Source organism: Centroberyx affinis, unplaced genomic scaffold (genome assembly GCF_046629955.1).
Source record: "Centroberyx affinis isolate AG114_WGS23_722 - 3 ecotype Tasmania unplaced genomic scaffold, CSIRO-AGI_Caff_v1 ptg001396l_1, whole genome shotgun sequence".
Taxonomy (NCBI): domain Eukaryota; kingdom Metazoa; phylum Chordata; class Actinopteri; order Beryciformes; family Berycidae; genus Centroberyx; species Centroberyx affinis.
Window position 1 is genome coordinate 197,268 of NW_027279878.1, and position 23,904 is coordinate 221,171.

The window sequence follows — 23,904 nt, forward strand, 5'->3', positions numbered from 1 at the left end:
TGCCTGAGAAAACATAAACCTATCTAGTGAAATACAGTGTAAACACCTTGTATATTTTGGTTTGGATTGTCTAGACATTGAAGATGTTGGTCTAACAATCAAACTCTGACAGCTGCTTACATTTAGAGAGACGTCAGTTTGTTGTCAACAATTGGAGTCTCGTCCCTGTGCAATGAACCATGTGAACAGTTTTACTAGAGGAGAGAATCATCAGTCACATTTACTTCATTTTCCTTCCAGAATATGTCTTCTATCTCTTGAAATAGATGAATTATAGAAAGGTTTTCTTTGCTGAGTTACAATATAGAGCATGTCAATGAGAAAGACAGTTTTTGAGACAGTTTAATGAATTTGATCATTTAAGAGGAATAAAATCAATGGAACATGCATATAAAGTGGTCAAAAAGAGCATAAGCAAGTAATTTAAAGCAAGTCAGTTGTCATTGTCTTTGATTTGCAGCTCTGTAATGAAATTTGCATAATATATGTAGATATGATACAGCAATGCTTTGGATGTTGATCCTGAAACAATATTATGTTGTTAAAACGTGTGGCTCCTTTTATCAGATTGTATCGTGCAAAAAAAATATCTGACAGGTCCATTCACATCTCCCAAGAATAATGTATACTGGTCTGATGTTATGAAAGGAAAAGTCAAGCCAAATACTGAACTGGCTTCACAAGTTTCAAAGTAGAATTTCATCACAAATCATTTGGAAAAGCTGAAGAAAATGATCTGGTTTCTTATAGATTTAGGGAGATTTCGGTCTCATCCAGGATTCCCTCCTCCCCTCTTAGTGAATTGAAGTGACGGAGATTCAGGTGCCTTATGGGAACTATAGGCAGGATTAGAGACTTTAGTTTTCAAACGTAAGTGAGCTTTTTGTTGCTACCTTTATCTTTTCTATTCATTTTCCTTGGAAATTCTCAATATGAACTTACATGCCATAATAATCTCTTCCTCAGCAAGCAGGTTTAAATGTTATGTTGATTTTGGGGTGATTGCTCCTTTAAGGCTGTGTGGTTCCAACACAATATATATTCTGAAAAACATGTAACTTAAACTGACATATATTAGGTCTAAAGCATTCCAAGAACCCATTTTCCTAATATAAGTCATCTATTTTTACTTTTTCACTGAACACTTATTTATACTATATTTATTACATCGGTTTCATAGCACTCCTTTGGCATACAGTGAGAATAAGACACAAAAAGAGTACAATGAATGTTCTACTATCTCTCATAATGATTTACTTTCATCATTAAAAACATTATTATTTGTAATGTAATCAGAGCGCAATAAATATTGATATTAACCGACTTGTATCCAAGTTACTGTCTCTTCTAGGATTGTTTCTAGGATGTCCACACATAAAAATGATTTGCAGCATTAACTTTTATTGTTGTTTTATTGTTATTGACACCAATAAAAAAAATGATAATTTTATTATTGTGGGTATGGTATTGTAATTGCATCAGTGACTTTTTAGAAAAATGACTGCATGTCTCATATATTTTTAGGTTACAGTATTTTTTGGTTGAATTGGCAGATATAATTAGTTGTAAAGTATGCAAACATAAAGTATAAAACATTTTGGTAAGCAGTAGAAACTAAATGTTGCTGGCTGATGAGACCTCAGTTTGATCAACATCAGTGGCACAACCCCGGGCAGCAGACGCTGCGTTTTCATTGGTCAGAAGTGACGTGCGTATGATCTCCTGCATCCACTATTGGACGGACTCACCGTCAATTCCTGGCTGAGGAAAAAAGGGAATGGACGCGCAGAGACTCAGCATCTGTACCAAACGATGAAGGTTGTGTAAGACACTACTGTATTCTCTTAAAAATAAGGAATAAGAAGAACAGCCGTCATCATGGTATGTACATCAGCATCTTACATTATGTTCAGATGTTCTTATCCTAGGATCTTCGCTCCGTGGCGTGTGTTTGCGTTTGACATTTCCTGTTCAGGGACCAGTATTTGGCTGTTACACAACAATTTCCATGATTGTAGAGTAGTGTTTGTATTTACAGGTGAACAAAATCTACATGCGAATATATGCATTTTATTGACTAGGTTTCTGAACATAGAATCGTGCGTATCAAAGCGCGCATGCACCTACAGGCTGCAGGCATGTTTCAGTATATTTTGTCCATTTGTGTGAAATGATATTCCTCTGTTGCCCGTGTTTTTTCCCATGATTTCCCAGTATGGTTTTGTGAATCACGCCTTGGAGCTCCTCGTTTTGAGAAATTATGGCCCAGAAGTGTGGGAAGACATCAAGTGAGTTTCTGGATCTGTTTACTATTCGTCCTTATTAGTATCACAGGCTCTTCTCTGACCAACCACAACCCAACACAACAAGGATACAAGACAGGCCCTCTGCCAAACTTTCACTCCAATCTGTTTAAATGTGTTGCCAAAAGTAGACTCTGCTTGTAACGATCAACCGTGATGCTCTTAATGCAGAATTACACTGGAATTCAGATAATAAATTTGAACAATGGCACTTGTGAAATATGTGATTGCAATACTCCATAACATGAAGATACCCAAACAATTTTACGTTATATTTGCTGTATATTCCATAGTTAATAGAATTTAGGACATTTAGGTATTGGCATTTAGTACATTTATGCCATTTATTACAGAAAATATTTGTTTACTGGTGTTTTTTCGCTGTATCGCACATTGCATATATATATATATATATATATATATATATATATATATATATATAGGCTAGAATGTGCCACAGCAGATCGGTCTTAACAGTATAAATGTTTTTTTTTCTTATGTAACCAGATAGATTTTGGTCAGCTATACAGCACATTTATGAATGTAGTGCCATGTAGTCTTCATGATGAAGCACAGGACTGGTTTTCAGCATAATGTTAACATGTTTTTTTTTGTTTTTTTTTTCAGCATGAAATATTTGGCTCAGTCCAAGTTTATTTTTCATCTGTAGTCTGAACTGCCCTAGACTTGACCCAACCTAAAAAAAAAAAACCCACAGAGCAGCAGCTGCCTTTTGTAAATGTTTTGAATGTGGTCATTTCTTACCCTCCAGAAAAAAACTGGCGCTCCACAGCATCTTAATGTTATCTCTGCAAATGTAACTCATCATTATTTAATACGCAATTTATCAGGCTTGGTCTACTTTCAGATTTTGATGCGCTGATGAGTAATTTAAAAATGAAGTCCTTATTTTCTTTGTAAAGCTTTCACGATTTGGTATGTTTACTCAGCTGTAGCAGGTCTGATAAAATGGTCAGTCCTGCAAATCAGTTTTGTTTTCTCTGTTCAGCATAGTAATCAGACCTCATTTGGTTTTCTAACAGGCTGCTTATTGGTTTGTCAAATGTATGAATAGCCAAGGTGCACTCTAAGCAGAGAATTGTAAAATTTGTGTAATTATTTAACAATGTAGGAACCACATAACCAGTCCAAGGCAAGGAACAGGATTTTAACTTTTTTAATTATTATTTATATAATATATTATTATTTATTATATATAAGTTACTTCATGGAGACCTTTTGTTTGTTATTGTGGCAATTTAGGCAATATAGATTGGGACAACTCACAGCAATAAGATACACATAAGACACAAGGTTGTTATTGTTATTGTTAATCAATTGTTTCAGGTCAACAAATGTTCCTGTGTGACTAAAGCAGCAATAGAGTCAACTCCTTGAGCATGGTTGCCCAGCCAAGTTTCCCAAAAAGTTGCCTTGTGTATCACTGCTTGAGGATTCAGTGTTCTGCTTAATAACAGCTTCACATTGTTTCAGGAGGGAGGCCCAGCTTGACGTCGGGGGTCAGTTCCTTGTTAGAATCATTTATGACGATGCCAAAACGTACGATCTTGTTGCTGCTGCAAGTAAAGTTCTCAGTAAGTGTCCTCATCCTGTTTTTGATAGAATTGGAATTGTATTTTGTCCTGCTTCACTTGGAGCGACAGTGTAATCACATCTTTATACAAACAGTAAAATTCCATGCAATAGTGTTACGCAATACAAATGATGTTGTGTAAAACAAGTAGAACTGTTGTCATTAGTTATTTATTGTTTGATGAGTAAAGCATATCTCCTTTCTGTATTACAGAGATCAATGCAGGAGACATTTTGCAGATGTTTGGGAAGATGTTTTTTGAATTTTGCCAAGAGTCGGGATATGATACCATCTTGCGAGTTTTAGGATCTAATGTCCGTGAATTCCTGCAGGTAAAATTGCTGTGTTTAATGAATAGTCTACTGTTCGACTATGTCATTATATAACTTAAAATGCCTCAGCATGTGGTGTCATTGAGTGTACATATAGGGTGGGAATGTTGTAATGCATCTTTGATCTGAATTTCAGAATTTGGACGCTCTCCACGACCACCTGGGCACCATCTATCCCGGGATGAGGGCTCCTTCATTCCGCTGCACCGATGCAGAGAAGGGGAACAATCTGATCCTTCACTACTACTCAGAGAGGGAAGGCCTCCAAGACATTGTGATCGGCATCATTAAGACCGTTGCCCAACAAATCCACGGAACAGAGATCGAGATGAAGGTCTGGCTGCATCTACAACTCACCTCATTCAGTTTTTTATGGTTTATGTTACTCTGCTGATGAATGCAGATGACTTAACCTTCTTTCCAATTCCCTTTGAAATACTGTACAATGTTCGACGAAGCTTTTTAAGTCGCTATGATGCCGGGATCAAAGGTGTGTCAGAAGGTGTGTGTGTGTGTGTGTGTGTGTGTGTGAAATAATGGGAGAGATCATAACATGAGAAAACATCAAGATGATACATCAGATAGGTTCTGTTAGGTCCAAAATACCCAGTTGGGAACAGTGCAGAGCGGAGCGGAGAGTTGAAGTAAGATTTTTGGCTAATGTCTGTGACTCAGAAGATATTTTTAGATCTGGGTTATGGGGGGATATCAAGAGTCTTTCAGGAACAATTTTTGGAATACTTTTATTGTAACTTTGTCTACATGTGCCTGATTTTAATTTGCCATTGACTGCACATCTTTATTAGATCGTTCATCCCCATCTTTTTCAAAGTGAGATCCATTCTTTTTACCTTGGCAGTTATGCTCATCTAGCTTAACCAGACTAATCAGATTTTGCCAGCTGGACACCATCAACTATTTATCATTGGTATTATTATTTGAATGCTAATGTGAAGCCCTCAAATTAGAGCTTGTAATCTCTATCAGTAATTGTGGCATGTGATTCAGCCAAGATGTCTAGATTCGCTGGAGAAGCCGAGTCTCCCCCTCATTTTATGGGCAAGCGACATTTTGCTATCAAACCTAATCACATTGCAGAGACAGGATAATGTTCTTTGTGTTATGAAACACACAGAAAATGACAGACGCTCCAAATGTGACACCCAATTTCTGGAAATGTTAGCCACGGTTGCCACAGCAACAGTGTGCAGAGACAGCAGCTTGACGTCAGTGTGCCTTATGCCCATAAACCCATCGAACAATATCATTGCAACATGCACTGTCTTAACTCTGTAATACTACCTGTATAAATAATAGACTCAAGATTGATTACAGTCCTAGATGTAAACAATTCTTCTTCTTATCCATAATTTCTGAAAAGCACATTTAAGTGTAACATTGGGAGGGTTAAATGTTTTATTAAGCACTCTCAACACTGTAATCTGTCACAAAATACCAAAATATAACTTAATTTTACCCAGTTTTCATCTTTAACAATAAGATTAATATTTAATCAATTTGATAACTTCATCCCATGCAGGTGATCCAGCAGAAAAGCGAGGAGTGCGACCACATCAAGTTCCTGATAGAGGAGAAGGACTCAGAGGAAGAGGCTTTCTACGAGGACCTGGATGGTTTTGAGGAGAACGGCACTCAGGAGACGCGGATCAGCCCTTACACATTCTGCAAGGCGTTCCCGTTCCACCTCATGTTCGACAAGGATCTGATGCTCACACAGTGTGGAAACGCCATTTATCGAGTGCTGCCCCAGGTGTGGATTTAGATCCAATATCGGCTAAGTTTGTCCAGTCAGAACAGTATTTCATCATGTCAGCGCTTGATTGCATTTATTCACCCAGGATGTTGCAATAAGGGAAATACTAAAGTACAATTTCTAATGTAATCGCATGTAATTGAACTGTGCATATTTGGGTTTTGTTCCCCAGCTCCAGCCTGGCACCTGTAACCTCCCTTCAGTTTTTTCCTTGGTTCGTCCTCACATCGACTTCAGTTTTCATGGCATCCTCTCGCACATCAACACCGTCTTCGTCCTACGAAGCAAGGTAGATATATATAACTTATAACTGTGTTTTTGTCACCAATTCTACAGTATCGTTGGCTGATCATGTCACTGTCTTCCTTATAGTAGCAAACTAAACTGCTCTGAGAATGGAAAAAACACTGAAAGAGAAAACAAAAACTGCTAAAAAGATCAAAATATGGACTGATTGTATGGGATGGAATGTGTTTATAGACTTGTGTATTAATATTGATCAGCTCAGTGATTTTGGTAGTAGCTGCATTACATTTTGACAGGATATGGTTTTCTCAGATACTGTTTGCGGAAGATGGAATGGTTTACATGAACAGAAAGCTGTGGGTCATAAAATCTTTCAAGGCCCTTCTGCATTAGAGGCATAGGTATTTACACAAAGGAAATTAGGTTCATATTTTACATAATGCTTATTTGCTATTTTCTATTTAAAAGAGTAAAAGAGTAAAATAAGAGTAAGCAGTACAAGGGTCAGAATATCCTGACAACATGTAACAAAACATTTCTGTGACCTTAGCATCATCATGCAAGATAGACAAGTTCTAAGAAAAGAAATTTAAAAAAATAAATGAGAAAGGAGAGAGTAGGGAGGTGGAAAGGATTTGCAGAGATTTCAGTGATAAATCAAAGGAGAACTTGGGAGGGCAAAGCAGGAATATAAAAGAAGTTTGATAGTTGCTCATAAATAATTTGGGCTTTTAAATTTAGATCTAAGGGCAAAAAAAGCATAGGAGAGTTGAACTTCTGTACTTGTACTCTGGCAGAGCCTTTTTGTTTAGATTCCTAGAATCCAAACTTTTTCTCTGCAAAGGGGCGACGATAATTGGGAAAGATAATGAGGATGCGACATGTAAGAAAAGAATAAGCAGTTTTAATAATAAAGAGTGAACTGATATCCACTTTTGTAGCAAAATTACAGAAGGACATACTATAAAAGATACACTCTCCAGTGTTTATAAGTGTGATGTAATCCTGACAGGAAGGCCTGCTGAATGTGGAGACTGTGGAGAACGAGGACGAGCTGACGGGGGTGGAGATCAGCTGTCTGAGGCTGAAGGGACAGATGATTTACTTGCCAGAGGCTGAGAACATCCTTTTCCTCTGCTCACCAAGGTAGGCCCACGGCTCCGTCTGCCCCGACAGAATCAATCACTGTGTTTATATGCAACACTCAGATCTTACTGCAGCTACTGGATGGAAATACTCATGCAGTGACTGAAAAAAAGCATGTGAACATTTAAATGTGATAACTTGACATGTTGAATTGCACTCACACAATATGTGAAGAAAATATCACTACTGGCATCATCATTTTTTTTTCTCACTATTTCCAACACCTTCACCATGTTTTGAGTTGGTTATGTTTACACTTAATATGTTTGTTGACATCCAGCCTTTATACCTGTTTCTGCAGCATCAGATTAGATTACAAAGGATCTAGAGAAATACCTGGTATACAGTATGTTCAATCAACTATTATAGTATGCAAGATCGCATGAAAAGAGGAATATTAACAGAACTTTCCTCTGCTATGCATGTAAACGTCGTAATTGAAGTATTCTCATAATCAAAGTAAAGGGCAATGTTCAGATTATTCTGTCCATGTAAACATAGTTAGTGATTTCAGTTTATGACCGGAATGAGCCTATGGGGGAGGGAATAAGTGATGTGTGTGTACAGCAGTGTATAACTGCTGTATGCAAAATTACATGACAATATGAATGTCAACATGATAACCTTTTTCTCCTATGCTTGTTAAAAATGAAATATGAATATGAATATTTTCAGAATCAGAATAAGGCTAATACGATTATTTATTGCATGTAATCACACAATCATTAAATCAATCACTCCGACTAGCTATCTCAATGTATTTTTATTATAGCCGTTCATAAATAAATAATATATAACACAGAAAGAAAGAAACCTGCCAGCAGGTAATTTGAAGCAGAAATTGCATTGGTTCTTCTGCTGCTACCTCCATTAGCCTCTGTAGCCCTTGCAAAACCAATCAGACATCGTGGTGAAGTGTTGGCTGCAGGGGAGAAGGGTTCAAGAGATCTTGTCCTCTGCAAACTGTCTCTGACCTTTTCAGAGGACCAGATCAGTGTTGTCACCAAAGATTTCTGTGTGACTGGGAATAACACGGACTGAAGCAGGGCAGCGTGTCTATTCACCTGGCCTGAAAGGCTACAGACTGTTAGACTGAACCCAACAAGATTTCAGCACTGGTGGTCCATACTTTGTGTTTTGTTTAATTTATGTTGGTGCCAAATAAACTGTGAGCGAGATCTTGAAACAAATCTGAAAACATTGTCACAGTCACAAATCACACATTCCCAGGTGTTTTTTTTTTAAAAACAATAACACTCTTGTTAGCAGCATTAACTAATGAGAGTTAATTATCTCACTGTTTTTCCTGATTTTCTTCTTTCTTTATCTGTCTGTTTTTCTGTACTCCACTTTGTGTGGCTTAGCGTTATGAACCTGGATGATCTGACGCGAAGAGGACTGTACCTGAGCGACATCCCGCTGCATGACGCCACGCGGGACCTGGTGCTGCTGGGTGAGCAGTTCCGCGAGGAGTACAAGCTGACCCAGGAGCTGGAGATCTTGACCGATCGTCTGCAGCACACGCTCCGCGCCCTGGAGGACGAGAAGAAGAAGACGGACAGGTTTGACCATTTTTCTAGGTTTCCTGAATTGGCCATCAGTATAGCCTACAAACCAAGCATGTACTGTAGCTTTAGCATATACAGTAGGCAATGAGAGGCTCTCCCCACCCAGTGATCTTGGCACTATAATCACATATTAAAGTAGAAGATGTACTATCAGTAGAGTTGCAAACCAAATCCTGAAAACTGGCTATGTGTCTGTTTGACCCAAGCTCAGTGATGCTGAGCTTGGGTCAAACAGAATATGTTGTAAATAACCATCCAGACTATGGCATAATTTGTGCAATTGCTAATATGCATGGTATGTCAAAAATAAGAGTCTTCTAAACATTAACTTAGCTTTTCACTCACACCCAAATATAGCAATGTTTACAAGATTTTTTCCCCCCACTACGCCTAAGCTACCTCAAACGACTCAATTAATTATGTAATACAGTTATTACTGTGTGTAATTACATACCTACGTCAACAGAGCCTAATTAATTAATTGTCGGTATAAGTCAACCATGAACTTGCAATGATAAATGCAACATAACACTGCTATTATTTGGTTGTTGAAAAAGTCAATGGCAAAGAGTGAATAGTTTTTCTATTAGGCAGAGTAAAGAGAAGACTCCTGAAGCATTCCCTTTTAAGGTTGGATTTGAGACAAAAAAATGTTGGAGATGCATAGGATAGCCACAAGCAGGTCTCAGACCCATGCAGTTGTGTTCAGGCTACAGGACGGCAGGACCACCTAGGGTCAGAATCTATTGTTACACCCAAGCAGATATTTGCCTGAGCTACTTTTAAGTCCTTGTTATGGTGAAGACACTAGTAATTTGGCACAGCAGCGGGAGACAGCTGGCGAGGAACATGGAGGTGGAACACACTCTTTATTAAGAGCGCTGTAGCGGCCCTATCTTCTCATAGGAAAAGACTTTCGCTCTGCTGTTGGATTGCATTATTATTCCTCTAGTCGTTCTCCAGTCTGAGAGTGCCTCAGGAGATGACTCGGGCTCAGAGCGTTGATTAGAATTCAGGGCTCCTCTCTAAATATTTAAGGGCACTGCTGCACTGTGATTGCTTTTCAGAGGGTTTCAACAGTATGGTTTCTGATAATGAAAACACATGAATATGTATATTCACCTCCATGCTGTATTTGTTGCTGTTTGAGTGGGCGTCTGTGTGCCTCACTGACACTTGGAGAAAAACATGCTGGTGTGTATTTCAGTAAATACACCAGAGGGTCAGTGGAATTTGTACGCCCTGTTATGTGAATAGTAAAAGATATTCCAGATAAATAAATTATCATATTTGCTGGGTATACATTTGCATGCGCATGTCTGTGTTATCTGTATGTATCAGGTCCCCTCCTCTGGTTCTGATGCATCATTTAAGGCTTTTTGCTTTTGACAGGCAGCCATGATCTAACCGGTTACCATAGAAACACCGCCCTCCCCATCTCTGAACAGCTTGCATAAAGAATTTACCAAAAGGTGGTGGGTGAGAAAGTAAAATGCTGATCCAAAGGATGGACTTTGGGCAGCCTCAGCCCATTGCTCCTGCTGCATGAGTTTGCCATCACTTCACTTTCTCTCAAAATACACGTGTTCGTCTCTCTGCTTCCCTTTAGATTGCTCTACTCCGTCCTGCCCCCGTCCGTTGCCAACGAGCTGCGACACAAGCGGCCAGTCCCGGCAAAGCGCTACGACAACGTGACCATCCTCTTCAGTGGCATTGTGGGATTCAATGCCTTCTGCAGCAAGCACGCCTCGGCTGAGGGAGCCATCAAGATAGTCAACCTGCTCAATGATGTTTACACACGATTTGACATCTTGACAGACTCTCGGAAGAACCCTTATGTATACAAGGTTGGAGGCAATATGTTACCATGACAGTATATTATGTATTTGTGTACATTTCTCTATGTGTTGGAATATAAAGGAAGGAATGTCTACAACAAGATAGGGATGATGAGGAAATTGCCCGGCAAACTCTTATCTTTAGTGATCTAAACTAAGACATTTGAGTGTCTTTAACTTCTGCGTTCTCTACTGGTTCTGCAGCTCAAATCCTCCAGTTGAGACACACTGCCTCAACTCTCTGCTGAATAGTATTATGCAATTTAAGCACATACAGTCGAGAGTAAGAGAGCATTTACATCAATTGACTTGAGTTTTTCTCCATAAGAAAAGTAGTACTAAGTTCCAAACAACTTGTAGTTTTACAGAGGGACACCATTTTATAGGCTTCATGCAGCAGATTTACACTCTAGGCTTTCAGACAAGAATGCACTTTAAGAAGTCAAACAGACCTCGCCTCTTCCAAGGGATGGGTTTCAGGCACTGGGTCACCAAAAGAAGTAATATTTACTCTACAAGCCCAATGACTAGGTGGTCCCGGGTTTTTAGCGGGGCTCTGAGAGGCCCTGAATGTCTTGAAGCTGACGTAAGTGTTTAAGTGTTTGTCTCAGGGTGTTTCAATTTATTTCTGGCTGTGCAGTGAGTCAGAAAACTGCCGTTGTGACACAATGGGATCAGGTGGGATTTTACATGAGTGTGATAGAATGACAAAGTGTTCTTCTTCATGCAGGTGGAAACAGTGGGTGATAAGTACATGACAGTGAGCGGCCTCCCGGAGCCGTGCACACACCACGCCCAGTCAATCTGCCACCTCGCTCTTGATATGATGGAGATTGCCGGACAGGTCAAAGTGGATGATGAACCAGTGCAGGTGTGAGGCAGTAGATGGTTCTTAGGCTTCAGAAAAAAATGTTTTCTGTATTTCTTGGCAATGGATTCATCAAAATGCTATATGATAATGTGTTAAACTTTTATTATATGTCACATATTACATTGTGGTGTCATTTGTAAGCTTGACAAGTGTACACCACCTACTGCTGTATGATTACCAACACAAAGAGTGTTTTTTTTTTGTTTTTTTTAGCGAGAAACAAGAAAGATAGAAAGAAAGAAAACACAACAACATAGTACATGTAATTCAACAACATACAGGCCAAAATTATGTCTTTATGTTCAGACATTTCTTGATGAATGATTTCAGAAGTATAATTATCTTAAATATGTCTGTGGACAACTGGACATATTTCCATGCTGACGCAACACATAGCAATAAGTTGGATGTAAAACAGCAGACTTTTGTTTAACTGAGCTTTTGAGTGTGTTATTGTATCAATGACTGTTGAGACTTAACTTTGGAAAATCATGTCTGGTTAACAAAAGTCTGTTTATGAGGGAACATGGCATTGGCTGAAGAGGAGTCCAGTTTGGCAGCAGAAACAACTCAAATCATCTTACCACCCTGTGGTTAAAAATAGATTCCCATTACACTTGTCCCAGGCACTCAGAGCTTGTTCATGCTCTGAAGACAACAAGCGCTGAAGTGCCTTGTACCTACAAGGGAAAATGTAAATATTAGTCTATACATTCTGCAAAATGCTATAGAGTATTTTTGGAAGTGTTAGTTCATGGCAAACCTAACACACTGCATCCATTTTTGTCCATGTACTGATTTCTGGCAAAGTTAACCTTACAGCCGCCCACCAAAATGTTCCAAACCTTTTCATTAGATAGCTGTAGGAAGACTACAGGCAACATTCAGCTGGATAGCTTCTGACAAATCATGCCTCGTTTTTTTTAATTTTTTTATCCCTGGGTCTGTGGAGCCCAAATGGTCTTTCATTTAACTTTGACACAGACTGACTCAAATGTTAGGATGTGTCTTTTCAAACTCATGCACAAACGTGCATTTACTGTAGGCAGATCGTTTTGAAATGGATGAACTGTAGATCATGTGCTGCTTCAAGTAATTCACTCATAGCTTGTCAAAATACAAAGAGCCTTTTCCATTAGTTTTCCCACCAATTATCAGTACAGAACCGACATGTTTCCTTATTTTTGGTTATGAGTGCTGTGGATGTCAGTTCTATGATAACATCGTTTCAGCTTTGTTTGCCAGTATTGAACAAAAGCTAGGAATATCTTTACTTTGGCATGTTTATTTGCTGTGGGTTAAATGACAACCGACATACAATGGAATGACAATGGAGTGCATTTATTACGGTCACTTATCATGATCAGCCTTCTCCTCTCTGTCCAGATTACTATTGGGATCCACACAGGAGAAGTGGTGACCGGGGTGATTGGCCAGCGGATGCCCAGATATTGCCTTTTTGGAAATACAGTCAACCTCACAAGTCGCACGGAAACTACCGGTGAAAAGGGGAAAATAAACGTCTCAGAATATACTTACCGGTAAGAACATGCGCCGCCTCATGTCAGATCTATGGCACATTGTCATGAGTTTGGTTGTTTTTGTAGTAGAAATAATGCGTTTGTATAAAGTTAAAGTTGGAATCCATTGGAAACATCAACCAGTATATGAGACAGAGACAAAAGTTTCACTGTGCCAAAGACTCAAAATATATAATATACCGTAATAAGATACAAAATCCCAAAATGAAACTGTACAGATTGAGTCATTTTGCGATGGTGTTGAAATTGTATTCCAGGTGTGTGCAGTCTGCTGAGAATGCAGACCCTCAGTTTCATTTGGAGTATCGGGGACCGGTCACCATGAAAGGAAAGAAGGAGCCAATGAAGGTGTGGTTTCTGTCGAGGAAAACCACAGATGCAGAGTCCAACACAGCTAAGGCTTCAGCTTAACAATTTCTAATGTATCACTAGAAGATGTAACACCACTGGTGTCATCAGACACTATTAATGGAAGCTTCAGCATGGTGCTGCCTTCAGCAAATATCTACATAAATTCTGATGAAAGAATGAGATAGATCAGGCCAAATGAAACTAGAAGAGATTGTCTATCCACAGACTCATAGATATTTTTAATATGAGGAAGCAAAGTTAGTTACAAGTGAATTTGAAGTTGAGTGTCCCAGTGCTCTTGCTTATTTTTGTCTGACCATGCTCTCTCTTTGCTTCCAGATGTGCCATATTTTTAGTGTATACACTAAGTGTAGTGATTCAAAAGTAGTTGAAGTTGATGATATACAATACACTCATTTGATACATTTTTTTGGATATTGAAGCTTTTAAGTGAAAGGAGATGTTATAGCTGTCTTGAAGAATCCCTTTTTGACAAAATATACTCACAGATTTTGATAGGGCAAGCATTTTTTCCAGTCATCTTAAAGGGTTTTTTTTTTTTTGTCATTTTTGCCATTTATTCCTACTTACACATGCCAAAAAAGCAGAGAAATTGTAGTCTTCACTCTAAAACAACTATGTAGCATTAGATGAGTAAGTTCAAGCTTTGCGAGGAGTCTAATACGTTTTAACCGTTCTCATTCAAATTCGGCAGAATAAATAAATCTTGAACACAAAATAAAGATCTGATTTAGGAGTGTGTACTGATCACCAGCTTCAGTCTTAACATTTTGTAACAGGTTTGGGGAAACTCCGCCCTGCTGTATAGATTGAAAGCCGAGTTAAATATCATGTTTGCGTGCAATATTTCATACCAGGCAGGTCTTCTGAAGGACCTGTTTTTGTTCACAGTTTTTGTTCACAGGATGTGAGAGTTATAATCTGTCTTACACTGAAGATGCTACATTGGTATTCAGAGCATGAAAAGTTTGATTCAGCTGCACCAGAGCCAGTGCCCTTCTGCAAGCTCCCCTCAATGTTTGTGCAATGTGTCTATATTTGCCTCGCAAAACTGATTAGAAATGAGAATTTAGAAGCTATGTATATAGAAAATCAACCTTGAAACACCACTGATTATCAGTTGTTTGCCACAGAAACTTCTATGCCAGCTAGTTCGATGTGCTACAAGTGAAAGAGGTATTTCATGTTTGGGTAGTTTGTATTTTCTGAAAGTCACAAGTGTTTGTCCAGTGTAGAATAAGCACAGATATGTATTGATACAGTGTTGAAGCCATAAGTAGGCCTATTATATATATATATATATATTATATATATATACTATATACTATATTATATACGTATATACCAATATACTGTATCTATCATCCCATGATTAAAGTGATCCTATAATTAGGAGTAAGTAAGCACTATACAGAAGCTTATAATTGCAGTTCTCTGCTTGTTGGCATTCACTTTATGTCTACATGTGTTACATCACTTTGAATATTATTTCAGTACTATTGATTATTGTTTAGATATTTTTAAAGATCTGCATATTTATTTGTTAACATTATGCTATTTAGTATTTATTATTTTATTTTGTGAGAACTCTAGATTAAAATGTTATAGAGAGAGAAAACAGAGCGTACATTGAAATAAAAAAAAAAAATCAAACAAAAATAACAAAACCAAAAGTAAAACTACATTGTGGGTAAAACTATGTGCCTCCATAATATTATTTTGTCAACACTAAAATGTTCTGTGCTATATGTTTGTATGTATCATCTTTTTTCACCATGTGCTATTTAATTTTAAATTAATTATTAGTACACACTGCATAATGTCCTTATGAGTAATCCCCCCACCCCCCATACACACACACACACACACACACACACACACACACACACACACACACACACTCCCCACCTCCCCACGTGAGTAATTGTAACAGGTGCCTCTCGTACGAGTGCATTTTTGTGAGTGTAAGAAATGATTGCTATATCTGAACACTATTTTTGTCGGGGGGTTAATAAATAAATAAAGATTGGCTACCAGAGCTCTTGATATCTGTTGGCTAATTATTGTTTCCTTTCTTTTTACCTTAAGATGGTCACAAATAAAAAAAATCAAAATGCTGTTTCTTTACAGTGACGCATGGAAAAGTTTTTCATATCATGACCATAACTTCAGCCTCTATATCACATGCAGCCTATAGGACACTATGACCTTCTGCTTATGGAAGCGCTAATTCTCTAGACTAAACCAATAAAGTCTCAACCTTTCATTTCTGAAAGAAATTAATGAGAAAAATAATAATAATACTGTTTGACCTTTAATTTCACTGAAGGCAGTGTTAAAATACAAATCAGGGAAATGAGTCTTGAGTGCTGAGAACATGGTTATTCTAGTAAAGTGCTCTCTCTAGTGGCCAGACAGAGGATTACATTGCTGGAGATACAAGTCCCTGAATTTGACAGAGGATTCAAAAGACCATGAGACTCTACTTTACAGACACACCTGCTGTTATCTTTGCAATACAACAAAGTATAAGTACACACACGCACACACACACGCACACACATACACACACACACACACATGTATATATATATATATACATATATATACATATAGCATATACTGTACATATACGTATTATACAGTATGTATACTACCAGAAAAGATTTTTTTAAGAGCAGTACAGCATTCATATTGTAATATTGGCATGATAGAAAAAAAGAAAGAAAGAAACTTAATAGGTAAGTAAGGATAATGATAATAAAAAATAGAAATGACTAAATAATAAAAATGATAACACCTAATTTGTCTAGTCACTATGCCAAAACAATATGGTGCATAGGAACAAAACCTTATACTCCTAACATGTCATATTCTTTTATTGTACTCCAGCATAGGAACAAACTTCTATACCTATTCACCCTATTCGCCCTCTTGGAACAACAAGCCTCTATGTTCCCTAAAGGGTCATATTTACAGGAACGACTCCTCAGTAAATACTGCATGTCCTCAGATGATCTGGCCTTTCAGTACTTACTTGCTCTCACCCATGGCCACAAACAGATGATTTAGCTCCAGGCCACAGAGAAACCGAATATTAGCCTAGGTGACAGTGGGAGCACAACTCAGGGCATCTGGACATTTATTCTGCTTCACCAGGTTTTGTTTTGACCTTGGGGACAACTAACAGATCAGCCCCAGATGAACTAAGAGGTCTGGGTGGCTCATATCTTAAGAGCAGGTCAGCAATGAGTTTTGGAGCTGAGCCATTGAATAGATAGGCTTTATAGACAAGCAGAAGAATTTCAAAATCAACTCTATGGCACACTGGATGCCAATGCAGTGATCTAAGAACTTATGTGTTCAGATTTCTTAGTCTTAGTTATTCTGAATGAGCTGTATAAATTCTGTATAAAAGACCACTGCAATAGTCATAACATCAGGTTTTGACATAAGACCCCTTATTTCTGCTACATTTTTATGGCTCCTATCAGCACTGTTAAGAGCTGATAGGAGCTACAACTAGGATATACCAAGTGGGATATAATTCTGTTAATGATTAGCTCCCACAGTGCTTAATCAAATATATCTCCTGCTCGCCCATCGATTACATCACTATGGCGAGAGCACAGCGAGGCCTTTTCCACGATAAGAGTGAGATTCACTGAGGTGCATGTGAAGGTCAGGCAAAGGTTTCTAATGCCGTATGTGAAGACAGGGAGTCGCTCAGTTAAGGCGGACAGTTGTCATATTGTGTCATATTTGTTCATTCCTTAAGGTGAACATATTTAATCCCTTAATTGTTTGAAAGCATTTGTGCATGGGGTGGGCCTGGTAGTTTTGAATAAGAAGGCTCAGTGTCATTTGTTTCCACCTGCATTTTTTTGGTGCTTTTCTTCTCTGCCCACTGAGAAGCAATGCTCTGTCATCTGTCTTTTATGACACTGCAATTAGTTTGGATTAAGTCAGTTGTGTCTAGATCAGATCTGCATTAGCTGATTTCCACACTCAGTTCAAAAGCACAGGGACGACCAAAAAAAACTAACATCCACTAACATACTCATGCTGTGTGTTTACCTTTAGATAGACCATCGTAGGCTAGACATCATGTTCAGTTCATTGCACCACACACACAACGACTGGGATGTACTTACTATGTTCACCTGTATAACATTAACTATAAACTTCAAAGGTCTTGTTTATGAGGCTGTGAAGAGTAGGAATATAAAGGTCAAGGTATCATTATCACATTATCAGAGATACTAAATCACCATTATATTAGTGCAGTGCAATTATGTCTGGCACAGTAACATCTTGTCTGAGTGACAAACTAAACTGAGTTCACAAGACTAGATTACTAGAGTGTTAAAATGAGGACTGTTTGTGTTGAACAGGTCATAGCGTCTACTACAGTAGGTCAAATACACAGTAGTTCTAAATGCGTATGATTACACATTTGCAGCAACACTTAGACAACACAAATCTCTATTGGCTGGCTGCATGAGGTACAGAGACAAGAACATCTAAACATTAAAAACCTCATTCAATGCTGTAGGGCCACATTCAAATAATATATTTTAAACCATTTATTTCTTCTATGATCAATTGCTGCATGGTCAATTACTGAACAGTGCTGCACTGAATACTGCTGCTGTGGTAAGCATGGACCAACACCCTTTGTAAACAGGTTATACAGGTTTAACAGGCCATCCACTTGGTTATTTAAACAAATATATAATATGATCTGATGCTTCACAAGATATGGTACCAACTCTATTGAGAATCATGGCATTGCACAGAGAAGTGCAGCACTGGGAACAGCCTTGGAAAAAAAAAGAAAAAATTATATGGATACCATGAGCTTTAAACAGCCACATCAGCATTCAGATAGGTGGCGAGATAAGAGTGTGCTTACTGTAGTCGTGGTTTAAAAGGAGCGGCACAGACTTGAGTCAGACACTCCTTGCAGTAGAGTCGTCCACCCACACCTCACCGTAACCATGACCTTCAACGGCAATTGGAAAATAGACCGCAGTGAGAACTATGAGAAATTCATGGAGCAAATGGGTGAGTGATCACAGGCAACACTGAGGAGAAGACATTTCTCAATTTGGTGGCATCTGGTGGAATTTTAGGAATATTAACCATTTACCTTGAAAGTACCATTTATCAACCTTGTCTACTCACAATTAGAGAAACTATTTTCTTCATGATCAATTGAAAACACTTAATTGGGCCATTTGGATATGTAAAGCACAGCATTTGAGTATTATCACATCTTATACAGATAATTGTTTCTAAATCACAATTATGTTGTCATTCATGCAGCAGATTTACAACTTGATAGCAATGTGATTTTTTATTTGATAGAATTTAGGGAAAATTTTGAATTTATGCAATCATCCTTTAAGACTGTAGCCAATAGACTCAGAGTCAGTAAACTGAAGCAAATATTAGACCTACTATTTGAAATGAAACCACTTGGTGCCTTGATAACCTGCATGTTTACCCAGTGAACAAAGGCACAACTGAAGGAACTACATGTACATCCAAAGTGATTAAATCATGACACTTCCTCTGATTGTTTGGGGGCCTGTGAAACACATTCGGTGTGTCTGTTGGCAGGAGTGAACATGGTGAAAAGGAAGCTGGCTGCTCACGACAACCTGAAGATAACCATCGAACAAACTGGAGACAAGTTTCACGTCAAGGAGAGCAGCGCTTTCCGCACGCTGGAAATAGACTTCACCCTGGGAGTTAACTTTGAATACAGCCTGGCAGATGGGACAGAACTATCAGTAAGCAGAACCGACATCTAGTGAAGCACCACTGCCCCTCATTACACTCATAATTACTTATAGTGACTTTACAATCAAAACTTCCTAATTGAAGTCATTTTGTGTTCTCTTTCTGTTACTTCAAAATACTTTGTGATGGGTTGGGTGTTGCATTCATTTAGACTTTGTACCTTTCTGTAGGTATTGCACTGAGCTGTAACACTGAAGAGTTCATACATCAGCTGGAAAAATAATCAATACGTTGAGTCTGGACTTTTATTGTGATAACCTTTATGCTCAATCCATTTCTACTCACTCCCTTGCACAATCACAGTCACAAGATATCACAATAATGAACCTTTCTGCCTGCACAACCAGCACTGTCTTCCCTTGTTACTTCTACTTTTCCAGTCAAGTGTACCTAGAGGATTCAGGTATTCATGAGTATTTGTCTTATCTTTCACCCTGCAGGGTTCATGGACCATGGAGGGAGACATGCTTAAAGGAATATTCAACAGAAAGGACAATGGAAAGCAGCTGACAGCCATGAGGGTGATCCAAGGAGACGAACTTGTACAGGTGGGCTGACTTTATCTATATAATGTGTGTTTTAGGGGCCAAAAATCACCATTTTACCATCACCACTATGTTTATGTAATCACTGCCGGGAAGTCTTTATAGAGGGCAGAAAGATATGAGATAGATAAGATGAAGATGAGATAGAACTTATCAATGAAATGTGTAAACGTTTTATTGCATATGTGAGACTACAGCTGTCACTCTTTATCTCAACATTAACAGATAATACACTTTAAACACGTTTATACTGGTCAATCTCTGACTTCTGCAGTCAGACTCTGACTTAAACAATAAGATGCAAGGAGACTATCAAATATTGTAGTATTTTTGTCTGACATAAACTTTGTCCAACAGAGCTACAACTACGACGGTGTGGATGCAAAGAGGATTTTCAAGAGGGGTTAGAGCAGACCGGTCTCATGATCCACCCATCTACTATATGACTTCAGGATTACATACAGTATTTTATTGAATTATCCAGTAGTAATTATGACTCTGGCAAATCACCAACATGTACCACCTGTACAAAGTGCACTATTTGTAACTGTAAACTGCGCTGGATTTTGATACCTATACAGCAATAAAGCCATTTCATAAGTGTCTATTGTCTGACTGTTTTTTGTTTTTTTTTCTTTTGCTAAAATCATAATCTTCAGGATCATCTTCACGATATGCAGCCTGCATGCTCTGTGGAGGTTTGTGCAAACTTAGAGAGATACAGTAAAATGACTCATTTTAGAGTGATAGAATAATTTAGTTTATTTAACAATGAATAAAAATAAATATATATATATTGACATCTACAAAAATATAAAGTGTAGACAGTTATACTTTACATGTTTCTTTCAAATTGATCCGTACTTACACAATTCATGAAGCATTCATTGAAGCACCAACAACTCAAAATTCAGCATTCATTTCAGGCCAAATCCAAAGCACACACACAACAACAGGATTCAGCCTGTCATGTAGGTCCTACACAGGCAGCAAGAGCATGGAACTTATCATATAAAACCAGTGACATAAAGCATAAATTCTCTTTTGTTCTGGTGTGTTGATGTGATACATTATAATTAGGCTCTGTATGCAATGTCCCTGTAATATATGAATTGATGCAATGCCAACTGTGACGATACGTGACACATGACAAAGAGATTTCTCTTTAGATAGGCCTCTAGAGTATACAAAGCCTTGATTGAAGGCCATTGATCATGGGTGCAGAAGAAAAAGCAATTTGTTTCCTTTTCCATGTGCACACAATGCATGACTCACGCACACATAACTTTAGATTAATCTAACCTTAACAATAAGCTAACTGTAACACAGGAAAAATATCTTCATGTGGTAATTTTCCATACTCTACTTTAGGAATTTTGGACCTCACAGATCCCTCCCACACACACGCACGCACGCACGCACGCACACACGCACGTGCACACGCACACGCACACGCACACACACACACACACACACACACACATCAGATATGTCACTATTAGCATTGCATATTCAAAAGATTTGCATGACATCCTCCAGTTTTCATTCTCTAGGTGTGATTACACTTGCAAACATCATATCCCACTGAAAATGTGAAGGCACTCTTGATACAACTGAAGACACAAAGTTAAGAATTTAAAATATCGCTTGTGTGAAAACAATAGTATTCCGAATAATACAGTTACAGAAACTAATTCAATAACAGGAAAAAATCATAAATAAATGAAATAGCCAATAACCAGTTAAGAAAACACAAAAAACACATTGAAGGTGACACAAATAAGTCATGAACATTGACAGATCTGATTACAGTAATACGCTCTGCCTGAGCTTCAACTAATTCCATCAATATATTGACTGATTTAACCAGGGAAAATATGAAATACTATTTTAAATTCATGGTCAAAAATGTTGTATAATAATGTATAATGACTACAACACAATCAAAGTTGTGTAAAGGCATTTGTCAATAATTACTGTCAATAATTATAACACTGTAGATCAGTGAGAGATATTCTGAAAGAATAAAGGACTATTCAACTAATTCTTCATAACTTAATTTCATTTTATTTTGAACTGATGATTTAAATGCCAATCGTGGACTCTCTCAAATTAAAAGTTTAGGAGTGAGTACACACATGAAATCTCAGCAACAAATCTATTGGAAGTGCCATTAGCTGGTGTCAGACAGCACACACACAACATATATATACAACAAATTTAATAACTGAGTATTTGCAGTTAAAATGGTTGCAAAATACCTAAGATTATTCTTAATAGAAAAAAACAAAGTGAATGAAAAAAATATTTTTAAGAATAGACTTTTAGACTTGGCAATTCCAGCGGGCACAAAAGGAAACATGCATTGATATTAATATTTGAAAGCTCAAAAATACTTAATAATTTTGATGAGTTATCAGGAATGTTTTACAGAATACAAAGCTTTAAAAATAGGGAAACTGCTTTTAATATAATCTTACCCAGTAACTTTACTGTATGCATAGCATGTGTTGAACTGTCAGTTGTTTTGCAGCGTATTGTTTGCATCATACTTTCCTATTTACAAAGGATGCATAACCAGAATTATGAGTCCTTAAGTGAAAAAGAGTAGAGAACAACATTCAAGTGTAAATTCAAAGTGGGTTTAAGCCTTCCATAAAAAAAGAAAATAACAATTTTAAAAAGAATTAAAATGTTTTAAAATCATTTATGGTTACAAATAACTACTCAATGAATTAAATACTACTTTGGCTGTCATTTCTAAGCCATAAAACCTTTAAGTTATAATAATAAACCCATTAGAATTTACATTTGCTGGACTCACAGTCCGTTATTTTCATGCTCATGCTTCTACTACACGCTAGCTATTAAGACTTTGTAAAGGCCACATGCAGGTTTCATAAAATTATTCTTATGAGCAATTTAATGTGTTGTTGCATGGTCGAATGCCGCTATGTGGTGATGATATTGTCATTGTCAGATAGATATATTATTTATGTTGGCATCAGTTTTGAAAATACCTGCAAATACAGAGCTTTATAAATCTGTCTATTTAAAGTGGAAGACTGAAAAAATACAATTTGACATCACATTACAAAAAAGGATTACAAGCACCAGCACATACAAATGTATAATACACAAGGTTGCATGATAGTATACAGTGACCTATAGAATCACTCTAGGGCTGCCCCAACTACAGAAATCTGACTAATAATGGGCTTTTGTAGACAATACAACAGTCAGTTTTCCTGTATTAATGTCTGCCAGAAATTGAATGCAGTCGTGCAAAATTACCATTTTAGAAGTAGTATTTATCAAAGATCAATACATATTTATGAATACTGGCATGATGCCAGATATATGACAAATCATTAAAAACAATTAATTAACACAAGATGTTTATCCACAGACTCTTACACCCAAACAGGTTGACCAGGAAGGGGCAGCCCTCAGTCATTCATTAACATATAAATGTCAAAAAAGAATTGATTAAAGATGATAGTTGACGCAAATCAGTAACTATGAGTATAAATGTTTTAATGACTTCGTTCATGGAAAACCTTCCCAATATCTTCCAATCTTTCCAAAATCTACTCTTCACTGACAAGTGCACACCTTGACAAATAAAATGTCAATTTGCTGCTGCTGATGCTGCTGAGTCTGATATGGTACCTTGAACAAATCTCTAGATCTCAACATATTGTGATTAAACAATATGCACATTAGCACTTTGAGATTTGCCTCTAATGAAAAGTGCATTACAAATTAAATGTATTATTATTATTATTATTAATAAACATGTTATGGTTTTTGTAACTGCTTTCATTTGTCATCCTGATTCATTCTGTCATTTACGTATAATTACAGTACACAGTATAATGAATTTAACCAATTTTCGACAGGTTTTCATGCCTTACCTCACCAATAGTGATATATAATTTCTGTAGCATATCTACTGAATTACAG

At 37.5% G+C, this 23,904-nt stretch overlaps 2 protein-coding genes across 2 annotated transcripts; both read left to right on the top strand.

The window, feature by feature from the left end:
• Positions 1-1,765: 1,765 nt before the first annotated feature.
• On the top strand, positions 1,766-14,168 carry gucy1b1 (guanylate cyclase 1 soluble subunit beta 1). The gene is made up of 13 exons (XM_071526258.1): positions 1,766-1,881; positions 2,215-2,288; positions 3,798-3,898; positions 4,111-4,229; positions 4,366-4,563; positions 5,770-6,000; positions 6,176-6,292; positions 7,262-7,395; positions 8,760-8,957; positions 10,573-10,810; positions 11,532-11,672; positions 13,059-13,213; positions 13,471-14,168. The coding sequence occupies exons 1-13, from the start codon at positions 1,879-1,881 to the stop codon at positions 13,622-13,624; spliced, it is 1,863 nt and encodes a 620-aa protein (XP_071382359.1). The 5' UTR covers positions 1,766-1,878; the 3' UTR covers positions 13,625-14,168.
• Positions 14,169-18,487: 4,319 nt separating this feature from the next.
• fabp2 (fatty acid binding protein 2, intestinal) lies at positions 18,488-20,524 on the top strand. Its single transcript, XM_071526281.1, has 4 exons — positions 18,488-18,652; positions 19,211-19,383; positions 19,834-19,941; positions 20,296-20,524. The coding sequence occupies exons 1-4, from the start codon at positions 18,586-18,588 to the stop codon at positions 20,344-20,346; spliced, it is 399 nt and encodes a 132-aa protein (XP_071382382.1). The 5' UTR covers positions 18,488-18,585; the 3' UTR covers positions 20,347-20,524.
• The last annotated feature ends 3,380 nt before the right edge of the window (positions 20,525-23,904 follow it).

Coding starts and splice junctions, on each gene's coding strand:
- gucy1b1 (XM_071526258.1), top strand. Junction 6,293..7,261: donor TCTTCGTCCTACGAAGCAAG/GTAGATATATAT, acceptor TAATCCTGACAG/GAAGGCCTGCTGAATGTGGA. Junction 10,811..11,531: donor AGAACCCTTATGTATACAAG/GTTGGAGGCAAT, acceptor TTCTTCATGCAG/GTGGAAACAGTGGGTGATAA.
- fabp2 (XM_071526281.1), top strand. CDS start 18,586: ATGACCTTCAACGGCAATTGGAAAATAGACCGCAGTGAGAACTATGAG. Junction 18,653..19,210: donor GAAATTCATGGAGCAAATGG/GTGAGTGATCAC, acceptor GTCTGTTGGCAG/GAGTGAACATGGTGAAAAGG. Junction 19,384..19,833: donor CAGATGGGACAGAACTATCA/GTAAGCAGAACC, acceptor TTCACCCTGCAG/GGTTCATGGACCATGGAGGG.